This window comes from Tenrec ecaudatus, chromosome 8 (assembly GCF_050624435.1).
Source record: "Tenrec ecaudatus isolate mTenEca1 chromosome 8, mTenEca1.hap1, whole genome shotgun sequence".
Lineage (NCBI taxonomy): Eukaryota > Metazoa > Chordata > Mammalia > Afrosoricida > Tenrecidae > Tenrec > Tenrec ecaudatus.
Window position 1 is genome coordinate 162,839,461 of NC_134537.1, and position 15,716 is coordinate 162,855,176.

The window sequence follows — 15,716 nt, forward strand, 5'->3', positions numbered from 1 at the left end:
GTCAGCAGTCCAGCACTCACCCTGCAGAGCCACTGCGGCTCCTGTGATTACAGCTTTGTACTCAGACTCGGTGCAGGAAAAGTGTTCCAGATATTGCAATAAAGCTAAAGATCCACGTTATCTCAGTCACCGCTAAGAACAATGTGTAAATTGTGCTGGCTTCCAATTTTAAGCTAATTTAAGTAAAGAAGTAAACACCAAAATTCAAATAAGCTTTGTGGAATGGGAGATAGCACTAAAAGGGAAGAATGCTGTGGAGGGCAGAAAATGCCATTGTTGTTTTTTTTTAATGATATTAAACATTCCAGTTCAAACCACTCACCGTGTCAATTGGGGAAAGGACTCCGTTGTGAAAGCAAGAGAGGGGGATCTTGACCTGACTTGTATTTGCAAATAAAGTACTGCTGATGACAACCTGTCCCCTGATCGCTCAGCTGTCTAGGCATTGCCTCAGCACAGACGGAGGGAGGGAGGGAGGCCGGAAGCACTGGCATGGAACCGTATTCCTTCGAATTTCCATCACTGTCATGTACTTCCACTCCACTGTGGGATCTGATGGCAATGGCCTCCGAGTTACAAATCCCAACCTCTGATGAAGTTAATGAGGCAGGACCCGAAACGGTTATGTCAATGAGGCAAGATTGTACATTCAGTCATCTCTTTTGGGATAGAGACAAGATTAAGCCATGGGCAGAGGTCTAGGGACTGCCTGCCCCTAAGAAAGAACTGCTGCAGGCGCAGAGCGCATCCCTCGCTCACAACTTTCCCGGAAGACAGGTATGAAGATTGCGAGGAACGCAAGGCCCGGAGATGCTGCAAGGAGGCCAAGCTCTCCCCTCAAGTCTGGACGTCTCACACCCTAAACTGGGAGAAGGAAACTCTGTCTGCTGAAGCCGTCACTGGCAGCACTGCTGTCAAAGCAGCCCCGAAGGACCAGGGCCTCTGTGACATCGTCCACTTTGCGAATGAGGAAACGACACGAGGTCACACAGTGAGTGGCGGCAGGCCACAAGGGGACGGCTGCTGACGTACCTCAGATGCGGCCCACAGCGGGCTGCGTACGGCAGTCTGTCGCGAAGACCAAAGTCTTTCCAGAGGTAGAAAAGGGAGGAGGAGGAGATGGTTTGAGAGTAAGTTTACTTTCAGAAAACGTCCAGCAACGGAAGGAAGTAGGGCATCTTCTCCCAGAGTTGGCCCTCATTTCACACTCCTTGTTTATCATCTTCTGAGCCCACTGACTGCTTTTCCTCAGCTCGGGAACGGAGACATGCCACAGACCCACAGTCCTCCCACACTGAGTTCCTCCCACGTGCCCGGCAGCTGGACTAGGGCCACCTGGGAGGACTTGGTTTCCTACCTTTGCTTCATCGTTAATGTCCCAAGTGAAGGAAATGGCATTGTACGCAATCTCCTCGATGCTACTGATGGTATTGAAGCTCTCTTTGTAGTCGGCTACGGGGAGGCGAGGAAAGAAAGACAGCAGGTTAGAGCAGTGCAGGGTCAACGCCCTTTTCCTAGTTTCACCTCTGGGGAGGGCAGAGGAACTTTTGGGGGGTTGGTGGGGTGATGTTGAAATCAGTTCCAAAAAATGAAAAGAAAAAGGATCAGAATTTTTGTAACATAGGTAAGCTTAGCGATACCTGGTTCAACCCTATTCTATCAAAATTAGAAAGTTTCATTCTAGAAGGTTAAGTAATTGCCCCAAGGTCACAAAGCAGTCCACAAAACCTAAGGTTAAAAACTTATTGATCCCAGTTCTTCTGGAAGAGAGCAGGAGCATGCCGACACAAGGCAGCTACATGTAAAAGGCACCTGTGCTGAGCTAACGGCTCTCTGTAAAATTCCACGCCCAGCAAGAACAGAGGTCTGTGTAAAACGACATTAATACACACGGGTCTGCTATTACTCCTCAATGCTGGCTTTCTAGATTACTGGCAATGTCATCCCGTCTGTCATCGGAACGACTCTTAGACAGAACACAGCGGCACCTTTCTCTGATTCGTTGATTGCCCTGTCCTTCCACCTTATATCCGTTTCCAAATATGCAATGTCCACTAAAGACACTAGAAACGCCCCTCCTCAGAGAAACCAGAGTCTGCGAACGGGGGCCCGTCAGCTGGCTGCACAGCTTCCAGGCCAGGTGTCCCTGGAAACCCACTGCACGGACACATGTCTCATGAAGGCAGTCATGGTGAGGCAGCATGGATTCCAGGAGGCCAAGAACACTGTTTGGAACAGATGAGTAGCTGACATAAAACCTCAAACGCTTTCGGCAGGAAGCAGATCGCTGCCAAAAATAACTGGATTTAGAAAGCTGGAGCCCTGCACCTCTGGGGATAAAGGCAGGCTCCTTCCTGGGCTACTCACCGATGTCAATGCACCTTTGTTTGGCCGTGTGCTGCCGGGAGTGCCAGTATTTCCAGTGCCTCAGCTGGTCTTCTCTGCTTTTGTCCTCAGCAAACACCACCATGATCACACTCTGCGCCAGAAGAGGCATCACCGTAAAGACACTGACCGGTGAGGAGGTTTGGGAAAACTGGTTTCGCTAACACTAGCCTTTCGTGCAGCTCTGGTGAAGGCACGAAGCTGCGGCCCGGCTGCTCCCCCGAGAGCAGGAAGGCGAGCAGGACTTACCCGGACCTTGCTGATGGGGTGGTGGATCCCGTCACTGCTGCTTGCTTCCTTCAAGGTGATGGGGTAGAACTGGCCTTTGTTCAGGTACGTCATGGTGCTGTCACCGGGCTTCTGCCGAAGGGATTTGGAAGCTTCCAGGGTATATTCAAAGTGGTTCCTGTGGAACAGACACGTCCTCGAGCTCCCACCCACGGTCTCAGGAGCTTCCTCTACGCTCCAGTTCAGCCCTGAAGTGCTTCGGGGTGGATGTATGCAGGCAGGGCCCCCAGAAAGCCCTTTTCCATAATAAATGTAAGCTTAAACAAAAGCACTTGCAACCTATAAATTCTCACCCCTCACAGGTGTGGCCTCTGAAGTGCCTCCCAGAAATTCTATGGTAGGATGCTGGCAGTCACAGCTTGGGAAGCTCAGGCTAGGAAATAAACCAGTAAGCAAAAAGGCCCTTGGAAGGGCACGCTCACAGGACATGCAGCCAGCCTGGTATTTACCTGGAGCAGAGCTTGGCGGGCGGTCTTATGATAACATTTCATTTGGCCGGGAGCAATCTTTTTGCTTTAAAATGTCTTGAGATGGGCGCTCTGACATCCTCTCCATTTCTTACTATCTCACACTTCCACCCCCAGGTGCCCCGACATGAGCGGGGAGCTTTGCTGCCCCAGTGGGCAGGCCTCGCCTCACCTGCTCTTGTACGCGAGCCTCTGCAGATTCCAGCACACACACTCTTGTACCTACCCCGCCGAGATGGGCTGAGTGCTTGTGGAAGGGACTATCTGGCCCACAGGGACTCTCTGACCTTCTAAAGATCCTATCTCACCCTAGACCCTGAGGGCGTTTGAGGCAGGTCTGTAAGGAATGTCTCAGCGTCCATAAAACCCAAGGCTTTAAAAAAGTACGACCCAGAAATACAACACACGTACAGAAATGAAGGAAGAAAACTCAGACGGTGGGATTCTAGGCCTGCTAGCAAAAATCTTCAAGTGCTACGCTTCTAACTAACTTGGAAAAACATCCCAGCTCCCAGAGAGGTAACTGTGTGAGGTTACAGAGCACGGCTGTCAGATCAGAAGGGAGGCGGACTTCACAGGAGTACCTAGTGGGGCTAACAAAACAGTAGCAGTCTTTATTCCCAACTTCTCCCAGAGCTTCCAGAGGCCTTCTTACTGAGAATGTCATTAGGTCTCCTCCGCCGCCCATCCCATGAAGAACCCCAGGGGAAGGAAAAGCACCAACACCGAGCGGGAAGGGAGTGAAGGAGAAGCAGAGTCCAGAGATCACGATGAGATGGCCTGAAGCACATGTCCGCTACCCAAGACCCTTCCATAGCCAATGCAGGCAAGCTGACAGCCCGAGAAGGCCACTCTGATTGATCAGTGTCCAAGTAACAAAAAAAGAGAGAGAGGCGCCAGAGAAGCTGAAAATTAAAAATCGAATTAAAAGGCAACTATTACCCAGAAACACTGTCAAAAACATAGTCCTCTGAATTCATGCCAGGCATCCGCAGACTGAGATCCGAGGGGAAGAAAACCTGAAATATCAAGGTCATGAGCCACAGCGATGGAACGGTTATCATGGCCACTCCAGGCCAAGGTCTGCTCTCACAGCAAACGGGTGTGGCTTGCAGCATCCCACCACCCTTTCCACATTAACTTTAAAATCAAAACATATAGTCTGCCAAAAGGCAACTGCATCATTGAAGAGAACTGTAAAACTGAATCTTTTAAAATGAACCAAAAAAAAAATTTCAAGGAAAAGACCCATTTTCACACTCCCTTGACTCATGGTTGGTGTGGCTCCTGAGTGCTTGTGATTCACCGTCACTCTCTCGTCTCATCTCCCGCACAACTGACGCTGCTCAGAATCTAACATCTGCGCCTGACACCTTCAGGCGTTTAAGCGTCAGCCCGCTCTCCCCTGTACTGAGTGAAGGGACCGTGTCATGGTCACAGGGCTGAATGGGTGTGTGTTACAAGAGGACTCCTGTTCTAATTCTGATGCCCTTTCCCCCAAGTGAGTCATTAGATACAGTTTCACGCCTCTTCAGTCTCTTACCTGAGGGAGATGCACACCACTGTAAACCCCTCACAAGGATTTGGATTCATTCACAACCCTCACAGAACGCATTTATCTTTAAGGTCTATCTGCCTCTCGCTTTGAAGATGTGCCTGACCACAGACTCAGACCCGAACTCACTGCCATCAAGGTGATGGTGACCCTGAAGGGCAGGTGCAACTGCCCTGTGGGCTTCCGAGGGAGTAGGACGCCTGGTCTTTCTCCCATCTCAGACGATAACAACTAAGAAATGCCAATACGTGACACGTTTTCGAACATCCAGCCCAACGGCAGGGACTCTGTCTGGGTCTAGGACAAAGCTTATAAACCAGATGGTGCACAAATGTCTGTTGTCACTGAAAGCCTGCATATGCAATGCGGTCTCTCTCTTCCCCCTGCAAATCGCTTAGTGGCAATCACTATCCTGAACCCAACTCCTGTAAGATTAGCCATGTGCCCTTGATAATAATTCCTGGTTTTATAAGGTTTAGTTTACAAATTACACCCATGGGCCTTTTCTCTTTAAAAAAAAAAAAAAAGGAACCTTTTTTTTTATCCCTAATCCATTCACTTCAGGCTGAGTTTCAAGCTTCCATAACAAGGAAGAGGTGGAGCCCAGCACTGAGACAAACACACAGGCGTGTACCTCCTGCACGCCTTCCTTGAAGGTCTCTGAGAAGGTGGAGTCTGGGGTGCGCCTTTGAGCATTTGGGGGCTGAGCTCCGGAGCTGAACTGGTCCGTGTTCAGGTTCCGGTCGAAAACAACCACCCGTTCGGCGGGCTCAGGGTGGTACACCACTGGAGAGGTCCCCACGGCAAAGCCATGTGGCTGGCTTTCCGTCTTGATGGAGTGGGTCGGCATCGTTGCTATGGAGACCGTGACGGTGGTGTCAGGAGCGGTGAGATGGCCTCGCTTATCAATGCTCAGCTGGTTGCCATGGGGAAGGACGATGTTGAACGGCACATTTTTCAGTACTTGCACGCGGTTTTCTCCAGCAGAAATGAGAGGCTGTTCGGTCACGGTTGGCAGGCTGTTTCTTGAAGAAAAGAAGAGAGAGCCGTGTTTTCCACGTGAGGTGAGGCCAACCCAGACACACGGCACGCAGCAGCTCTCCTGGGCTCCACGCGGTGACAACAGCACTCGGCAGGGACAAAATACACAGAAAACGCCATGACCACCCACTCCAGATGAAACAACGCCAGCCCCGGGCCATGAGCTCATCAACTGGCGGGCCTCCAGGGCAGGCAGAGCTGCCCCACGTGATGCCCAAGGTTGGAATCCTCACCCTCCTGTGGGGCAGCTGCGGGCTTGAACCGCCAACCTTGTGGTGCACCTGGACCCCTTGACAACCCCTACCAGAAGAGAACAGACTTCACAGTCTCCTCTGAAAGACTGGAGGCTCAGAGGACTCCGCTGTTCCACTTGATTCGGAATCACCTGGATACGTCTGACTGGAAGCCCAAAGTCGATAACTTCACTAGTCAGAGCAGCGGGACAGTGATTTCAGAACAGCACAGTCGTTCATCCCCGCCCCCCCTGGGGATGAACCACCGAAATGTGGGGGAAGGGAGATACCGGTCAGTATAAGACATGAGATAATTTATAAGTTATCAAGGGGTCATGAGGGTGGGGGGCTGGGGGGGGTGAAAGAGGCGCTGATATCAAGGGCTCAAACAGAAAGTAAATGTTCAGAAAATGATGATGGCAACATATGTACAAGTGTGCTTGAAATGATGTATGGAATGTTGTAAGCGCCGTAAGAGCCCCAGCGAGATGAGTTTTATAAAAAGGAAACACAGTACTGATGGTGTTGCTAAGAGGCCTGGATGCGATGCTGCCCTAAGATGCTGAGATACAGCTGGGCGTGCAGGGGTTCTGGGATAAGCCCTTCTCCTTTGGCCACGCGTTCCTAGGACTTACGCAGGTTTGGCTTTCCCTTTCACCCGTGGACACGTTGACATTCAACTGTTCTTGGTTTAATAAATATGGTGAGCATTCCCAGGTGATTTCTGGTGGGTAAAACTAAAGAGTATTTGAAGCTACCTCAAATAATACAGACTGAAAACTTCAAAGAATAAGACAATCTGGCGATATTACACATTTCAAGATCGATAAACTTGTCCAAAGCTGGGCTATCCATTCACTCTCAGAAATTTAACCAAAAGGAAAAGCCAGTACAGCCGTGCCTCGCTAAGACGCTGTAGCAGTGACAGGCAAAGACAGCGCCATGCCCAAAAGCAACAAAGGACGCTGACAAGATATCAAGGGTTTGCTTCAAAAATCTGTCAGCAGAGATAAGTTAAATAAAGACGAATCTAAACCTTGAATAAGAGGGACAAACAGAAGTCGTTAAGTTGGTCCCTGTTGGTGCTGGACATCTCGGACTGGTGACCCTATCTACGTGTGTGAGCATTCAACATGTCTACAGTAAGTCGTCAGAAAGAAAAGCCCTAAGCCCTTCCCAAAGGGCAACACTGAAGATTAAACAGCAAGTTAGAATATTTATTAAATTGCTACGCAAAAAAAAGAAAGCATTCTGCCAAATCCTATCTGTGGACAGAACCACACAAAATGTGTGCGCGTATAAAATTCAAGTGATCCCCAGTCACCAGCTAAGTTAAGATTTTGAATAGTCATTCTTTCTCTAAAAAGTTTCTATTCCTTTGCTACTAATAAAACACGGGACGATTTAAGACACTGTTTTAAAGTCAGTTAACGTCCAGCTTTAATTTTTTTTCTAAGTTTTATTCCCAAATATTTCAAATCACTTCATCAGGAGTCTGGAATGCAATTAAATATACTTTATTTCATTTAACTTAGGCAGATTGTCCAGTGCTTGGTATTCTCTATGTCTACTAATACACTAATTAATGTCTATATACAGATAGAGTATATATGTATGTATATGTATATATGTATATATGTGTATATATATATATATATATATATATATATATATATATATATATATACACACACACACATAGCGAGAGAGAGAGAGGCTCCCACCTCTGCCCAAGCCACATGCCCCTTTAAAAGGATCTTACAATCAAACAAGCAGACACTTCTTACTGCAAAAAATTGCCTTGAAGAAGAGCTAACGTATTTGCTTTCTAGAGAAGGTGGAACTCGAACCGGGCCACTCAGTCACAAAATCTGAATTTGGATGTTACGAGCCCAACTGGTCTGTGTACTCCATCCACCAGTGCTTGGATCCACTTACACGCATTCCCACTTTACCTCCGCAGAAACACGGACGGATGGCTGACGCCGCACACGAAACCGTACCTTCTGCTGTGATCTGGCTCTGGGTGCTCAACGTCTGGCTTTGCCGTGGACGGCCTCCTCTCTCTGGGGACCTTACACAGTAAAACACATGGAAAGCATTGAGTTCTTAGTCAGTGACAGTCCACTTCCCAAATCGTCTTTGTTTCACAGTCAATCTAGCCGTTCTTTAGTGAAGTGAACATCTGCTGACATGCCTTGGCTCTAAAGACACAGCAGCAGGTAAGGCAGCTTCTGCTCTCAAAGGGGCACAGAACTTGCCCACCCGGCTGGAGTATCTTCTGAGAACCCCTTCACGGCTATGTTTCCAAGCACGGACTTCTTCTTCAGGATCAGGGGGAGAAAGAAAGAATACAACAAGAAGCACCACACCCCACCTCCGGTCGTGAGAGCAGAAGACGCCTCATGCCAGGAAATGATGAACTCTTTTGTTCAGCTCCATTTTCAAAATAAAGGGCTAGCACAAGATAACTATGAAACACAGGCAGACACACGCGCAGAAGAAGATACTATCATAAGGCAGCTTTGCCCAGAGTTTCACAGTTTCTGTGACTCCTGAAACTCTCCTGTCTTTACCAACGCAGTGGGGACAACCCTACAACCGCCCGCAATAGTTGCATACCACAATGAGACCAAAGTCACATAGCACCGTGGTGGCTCAACTCAATCCACGGTTTTAAACTGCGTCCTGAACTCTTCAATGAAACCAGAAGCCAAACCCACTGCCAGCAAGCCGGTTCCCGCTCACAGTGACCTTCGAGGACAGGGTAAAGCGGCCCGGGCTGAACCCATCGAGATGCCAACGCATAGCCACTCTGTAGGGCAGGGCCGACTGGTCTCTCTGGGTTTCTGAAACTGTGACTGCCGACCAAGGCATGGCCACTGCGACACCAAGGATCTCGTCAGTCTCCCAGGCTGCAAGTCTGTACGGGAGCAGGCAACAGTCTCGCTTTCTCCTGCAGAAGGGCTGGTCAGAATGACTTCCAAGAGGAATACAGCACGCTGAGCAAAGCCTGCAGGAGGCTCTGCTGTAAAAGGAAAGGGCACTGGCATCAACCAGCCAGGCCCAAATTCCACCTGCAACACATGCTAGCGGTGTGACCCGTGAGCATTTTTTTTCCATCTGCCAAATAGCGCTAGTGCCCACATTCCGGATGGACTCGGGGGCACGGCGGTGATACAGGTCAGTACAGGCATATTTTGGAGAAATACAGCGAAGAACACAATGAAACAAGTCACTCACATTTTGAGATTCCCAGCACATATAAAAAGTCTACTTGCACTGAGGCCCCAGTGATGCTGTGGGTTTGGGCTATGGGCTGCTAACCACAAAGCTGGCAGTTCAAACCTACCAGCCACCCTGAGGGAGACAGATGAGGCTGCCTGCTCCAGGAAAGATTCAGTCTTGGGACCCCTAGAGAGGGTCACTATAGGCGGTGGAATCGACTCAATGACAGTGGGTTTGGGGTGTGTGTGTTTGTTTTTTTGGACAGTCTAATGAGTGTGTGATAACCTTAAGAAAAATCTCAAATATTAGAACTACTACAATATGATTCAGAGAAGTGAAATGAACACATGCTACTGGAAAAATAAGGGCCAATAGACTTGCTCGATGCTGGGCTACCACAAACCTTTAAACTGTAGAACACGTACCATGTGCAACAAAGCACAACAAGGTGCAATGGAACAAGGCGTGCCCGGGGTCCATCCCAGACCAGATGTGAAGACCACATAAACATCCATTAGAGGGCAGATTGTACGTAAGTGAGACGAATCGAAAGCTCAAGGAGCCGTGGTGGCAGAGTGGGTTACACTGTGGGCTGCGAACCACAGGTCAGCAGTTCCAAAGCACAGCCGCTCCTCAGGCGGAACACGGGAGCTCTCTGCTGCCGTATGGATGACGGGCCTGTCCTACAGGCTCGCTGCGAGTCAAAATTGACTTGCTATCAGTGAATTTTTGGCTTGAGAAATCCAAACCTCTAAAAACAGGCTACAAAAGCATATCTTGACATCTCAGAATGAGAAAGCCCAAACCAGAAAATAATATTTTCATCAATTTTATGATTAGACCCAACCAAAGACTCTGGTATCACTTAGGCAACAGAACCATTCTGGTGACATAGGAAGAGAGGTCAGAGGCATACAAGTGAGCCACGGCTTACTCTTCATAGCAGGCTTTGGTAAAATGTTCGTTATCAATAAGACTCACTGACCACCCCTGTCGGGGGCTAACTCAGAAAGAGGTGGCAGTCTGCTTCCAAAAGGGTTCCGGCCTGGAACACTGCCAAGAGGCAGTCCCACACTGTCCGTGAGGGTCAGAAGTGACTTGAGGCCAATGGGCTTGGCTTTTCTTTTTTCAAGCATCCTCTTTGAGAGTAGCTTTGCCTCTCAAACAGAGCTGGGCCAGCTGGCTGCTTCACACGTTTTAAAACCAGCCTTTGATTCTGTGATGGGAGAGGCTCAGCTTTGAACCACATGAAGTCAGAGTACTCATTAAACTATTTATAGCCACTGCCGAGGCGAGCGCCTGGCCTTCCACCAGCACAGGACAGTTCTACAGAGAGCCGCGCTACCTTGTAGTAGTCATAGAGCAGGCCCAGCGCCGCCGCGCTGTCCTCGTCGCCGTTGATGCTCATCATGGCCTTGGTGGCTGCGGTGAGCGGGTTCTCCAGGAAGGACTTCCAGGCCTCGTCCTCGCTGGTGTAGGAGCGGCGCTGCGGGTACAGGGCTTCATTCTGCAGCACCAGCACCGGCCGCTTGCTTTCAGGAATCAAACACAGAGACGACACTGCTTTGAAAGGGAAGGAAAATCCAGGGGCCGGTGAAGGGGGATTACTGGGAGTGGGCTTGGTTCGTACAAAGTAGGTGAGCAAACAACCCCCCACTTAATTTAAAACAAAAAATGAGAACAACAAAAGCCAGATCATACCTTGAGGCGTTTCTTTGGCATCTAAGCAGTCGGCAAACAACCCCAAATGTGCAGCTGGAACCCCCCAGGGGAGAAAGATGTCTCGCATGTTTTTGCGATGAACGATTTTACAGCCCTGGAAACCCGAATGGGGCAGCTCTACTTCCACCCAAAGAGAGTCATGAGGAGTCAGATGCCACCTAACAGCTTTGGGGGGTTTTAAGGCATTTCCACCATAGGGCATCATCAGCTAATGTTTAAAGATCCAAACAACCGATTCTTTGATACTCTATGGGAATAAAATATTCTACTATTTCCCAGTAAGTCAATGATGATTACATCAGACGACAGCATGATTCAATGTAGGCCAGGGGGCCGGCTTAGTGAGACAGAAGGTATTCAGGCCGGCAGGGAACCTGGGGGCAGCCTATACGCGAAACCCAGGAAACATCTGTCCTTCCCCCCAAAACCGAAAACCCAAGAGCAACAAAACTAAGACAACGCTAGGCTATCCAAGCATGATCCATAAACTCACGCAAGAGCAGGGGGAAGCCAGAGGACCGTTTTCTCCGGGTCTGCCCCCTCTGACAGAGAGGGGCATATAAGGTTCAACCCTCACGTTACTACAGGTATTTCCTTCCTACTGTTTGTTGATGCGCATGTCTTAAAACATAAAAACCTCTCCTTTCGAAGAAGAAGCGTGAGGACAGGAAGAAGGGGGGGCTATTTCCTTTCATCCTTGGGGGTATATGACAAAAGCAAAATATTCTGCTGATCACTCACTGATCCAGCATGGAATGTGGCCAAAGGGGACTGCCTGTACTAAATCAATAAAGAGGCACAATTTTCTGGCCAGGGAGTTAACTGGTTTATCTTAGAGATAAACACTTTAGAGCCTACAACAATAAATAAAGGCACCGAACAAAATGTTTTTAAAAAGTGGGGAAAACTATTTTAAAAGAATCCCGTTTCCCCCACGCTACTGAGTAAGAATTGCTCTGTGTTAACATTGTAGTGTGGCGGGCTGGGGAAACAATCAACTGCAATCTTAGTAAAGCCCTTACAGAAGATGTGACGTAAAAGGTTAAAGCAAACATCCCTAGCTCCGAAAACTACAACTGTACGTGGTCTCAGCACCTGCTCGGGTGGTACTGCTACGTAAAAGTCGGTGGGCAGCAAGGTAGAAGACACACTCTAGCAAGAAAAGCTTTCTTTCCCAAGGGCAGAACCCGCAGCTGCTCTCCGAATGACCACTAGTCTCACAAGCAAGTTTAAAGACCAGCTCTCATTGCGTCACACACAGGGAGTGTGTGAACGGCCTGAAGGTGACCTGCCTACTCTAAAAGTGAATGTGGAAAGATGGATTATCTTCCCCAGTGATCACAAGGGGTAGGGCTTGGCAGTCACGCAGCCCCTTACAAACAGAACATCTTTGAAAGAAAAAAACAAAACAAAAGCGGGTGGGGGTGGGAGGTGAAGTGGAGAATCCAAGGACTTCACTGCTCCTCACTGACTATTTTAAACCCAGTTTCTACAGATGCCCCAGCGCTGGAAGCTTACATTTGATGGGGAAAGAAGCAGGGAGGAGGGGCACGATTCTAACAAAACCCAACCAAACGGATGGCTTGGAGCCAAGAGTTTGTTTTTAAAATGGACAAGGTTGTTCATACAATCCTCAAATTAAAAAAAAAAAGTAAAGGAGGCATCTAAGAATGGGCGTCAGGTGCGTCTGTGATGAGAGCTCAGTACTCAGCACAGCAGTGGTACCAAGGGGTGGCCCAGAGGTGTCCTGCTAAGCTGTCATTAACAGTGTCAGCTGCCTCCAAGAGATTGTGACAGCACTTGGCTCCTTCACTTCTGGTAGTGCTAGTTTTTCAGCTTCCCCTCTCCCTCTCCCAACCAAAATTTGTACAAGGGACAGAAAATAAATATTTTTGTGTGTGGAGAGTTTAATATCTGCAATCATCCTGAAAGTGTTTTTGCATTTCCAAACTGTGCCTAAGGCCAAAATCTTAGCTTTGGAAAGAAATTGTGTCCTGTTTAAATGAGCAGTCGAGAAATAAACACAAAAGTCAGTTGTTGCCTTTCTTATTTCCTCGTATGGCCCTCAGGGTGTTAGTTCCCAAGGGCTCATCGCCGCTTTAAATCTTAAAGACAGCCATCTCTCAGGCACCTTTGAAGTCTACTGCAAATGGTCATTTCACTTCGCCTTCTACCCCAAGAAAATCACCCACTTAGAATAGTCCATCCCTAATGCCTAATCTTCCTAGCTACCAAAAGAACCCGATGAAAATAAAAGGAATCTCTGGTGAAATACTTCTATACTAACTTGCTTAATCCAAATTAATTTTAAGACTATCTTGGGGGGCTGGTGTAATCATTTTTGACACGTAGAGAGGGAAAAGGCGCGAAGCAGACGGTCGCCGGTCCACCTGCTGGGAACGCGCACATCGCCCAGGATGGCGTTCACACGGCTCTCAATCCTGCACTGCAAAGCAACCCCAGCAGGATTTCGGAAAGGACTGTACTTCCTAGTTTCCTGCCCGGACGACGTGGAAGTTTCATCCTCTGGAGATGTCAGCGCGTCAAAAGCACGGTAATCTGTAATTACCATCAGTGATGCAAGCGGCAAAAGCACCCCGACAGCGCTTTTCTCACTCGCGCCGGCAGCGAAGAGAAAGAAAATGCGGGGCGCGGGCGCCCCTCAACCTTGCCCGAAGTCCCTGCCGAGTCCCCACGCGGCTGGCCGAGCCCGGGCGCCCCGGCGACGGCTTGCTTTCCAGCGGGCGCGAGGGGGTCCCCAGGAACCAGGGGACCCCCTCCCGCCCCGCAGGCCCGCCGGCGGCTAGGGAGTGAGCGGCCCCAGGGCGCGTCCCCGAGGGCTCGTCGGGCAGCGGGCAGCGCCGGGCGCCCCGACCCCGCGCACTGCGGTCCGCCGGGCGTTCGGAGACCGGGGCGCGGAGGAGGAGGAGGAGGAGGAGGAGGAGGAGGAGGAGGAGGCGGGGAGGCGAGGAAGGAAAAGTTGGACGAGGACGAGGAGGAGGAACTCCGTTCAGGTGTCGAGTTTCCCCAAGGCAAGCGTCTTCAGAAGCCGTTTCAAGGAGACAAAGGGGCCGAGGCGGGGGCCGCAGAAAGAGAAGCAAAGCCAGACGCCTCCCGACCCCCGACCCCTGACCCCCGACCCCCCGCGCGGCCGGCCCGCACTGACCCCGGCCCCGGCCCGCCGCGGCCGAGACGCGCCGAGCAGCCCGCGGCGCCTCCCCGCGGCCTCCGGCAGGTGCGGGCCGGGCCGGGCCGGGCAGGGAGGCCGGCGGAGCGGGCTCAGGCCCCGGCCGGGGTCGGCTGTCAGCCTCGCCCGCCGGGCCCGCGTCCGTCCGTCCGTCCGCCCGCCCGCCCGCCCGCCCGGACTCCCGCGGCGGCGGCGGCGCCCTCACTCACTTGTCGTACTCCTGTGTCATCGCGCTCGCTCGCTCGCCCGCCGCTGCCGGGCCGCAGAACTGGACTTTCGGGTTGGGACAGTACACCCGATCCGGGGGGAGGAGGCGGCGGCGGGCCGGCGGGCGGGCGCGCGGCGGCGGCGGCGGCGGCGGCGGCGGCTGGCGAGTCCGGAGCAGCGGCCCGGACGGGTTGGGTTCGCTTTTCTGGCTCTCTGAGCCGGCTCCGCGCGGGCTGCGCGCTCTGGGGGGCCCGGGCTCGGCCTCCCATTGGCTGGCGGGGCGCCGGCCCAGGGGCGTGGCCTGCGGGGGCTGGGAGGCTGGCGCCGCCACGCGATTGGCCGGCGAGAGGGACGGGCGCGGCGTGCGCGCCCCGCCCCGGGGAGTGGGTGGCTGTCCCCACCCGCTGGCTCGGGCGTCGGGGTCCCGGGCGGCGGACTTGCGGACAGGCACCTGCTGCTCCCCGGCAAACCTCTGCGCGCGGGCCCAGGGCCTGGGTCGCCCATCCTTCCGAAGGCCGTCCGTCGCAGACCCCACGACCACCACCACCCACCCGCGGGGCCACAGCCCTCAGCTCTGGATGTGGCACGCGCGGGAGCCTTCTCGCTCTGCTGTCTCAGGAAGAGACTCTCGCCCCGACTTACCCCTCCGCCCGCACCACAGACTCTCCGATTTCACATGCGTCCCACAGCTCAAGTCCGTGCATCCCACCTGGCTGGCTCCCTGAAGCACCCTACCTTTCAGGCCTTGCATCTCCCCATAGTCTCCACTCTCCAGAAAGAGCCCCCCCCCACCCCCCCGTGTCCCCTTTCTCGGATCCTTCTCTTCCATGTTTGGCAAACTCCAGGCCCCCCCCCCCACCACCACCACCACCACCACCAATCTTCTAGAATCAGCTAGGGATCTTCGGTTCCTCGGTGGAGCCATGCTTCCTGCCGGGTCTGAAGCCTTCCCTGACTCTCCCTGGCTGGGCTCTGTGCCCCATGTGTGCACACAGTCCTTCCGCGTCGCCCCAGCACTGCATCTACCACACTCTGCCAGGGCTGTGCATTTTTTCTGTTTGTGCGCTGGCCTCCCTCCTCATGGGAGCTCTTCAAAAAAGGGCAGGAATTGTGTCTCTCTCGTTTGTATGTCGTAAGCTTCTGTTATATCCCCATCTCCCGTCGGTGATTGTTGAATGGATGTGTCCCTCTGCGGGCATCCACTCTGCCTCTGCGTCCCCTCCATTCGATTCGTGCCTCTTGAGAGCTGCCACCCAGCCAGTGAGCCCGTGTGCAACAGGACGCAATGCTGCCTGGCCTGCCCGTCCTCAGCCACTGTGCCTGCCAGCCCAAGGGGTTCCCATCGACTGTACTACCAGTATTTCCAATACCAGCTGGTCACCCATCGTAATACATTTCAGTGG

At 51.8% G+C, this 15,716-nt stretch overlaps 1 protein-coding gene across 1 annotated transcript in view; it reads right to left on the reverse strand.

Moving 5' to 3' along the window:
* Positions 1-14,335, reverse strand: part of GRHL1 (grainyhead like transcription factor 1) — a 57,964-nt gene extending 43,629 nt beyond the window's left edge. Inside the window, exons 1-8 of the mRNA XM_075555827.1 lie at positions 14,316-14,335; positions 10,543-10,729; positions 7,973-8,043; positions 5,330-5,720; positions 4,083-4,159; positions 2,635-2,791; positions 2,368-2,479; positions 1,358-1,452 (exon numbers count right to left, since the gene is read on the reverse strand). Of these exons, the coding sequence (XP_075411942.1) occupies positions 1,358-1,452; positions 2,368-2,479; positions 2,635-2,791; positions 4,083-4,159; positions 5,330-5,720; positions 7,973-8,043; positions 10,543-10,729; positions 14,316-14,335 (1,110 nt within the window). The remainder of the gene's footprint in view (positions 1-1,357; positions 1,453-2,367; positions 2,480-2,634; positions 2,792-4,082; positions 4,160-5,329; positions 5,721-7,972; positions 8,044-10,542; positions 10,730-14,315) is intronic.
* Positions 14,336-15,716: the final 1,381 nt, after the last annotated feature.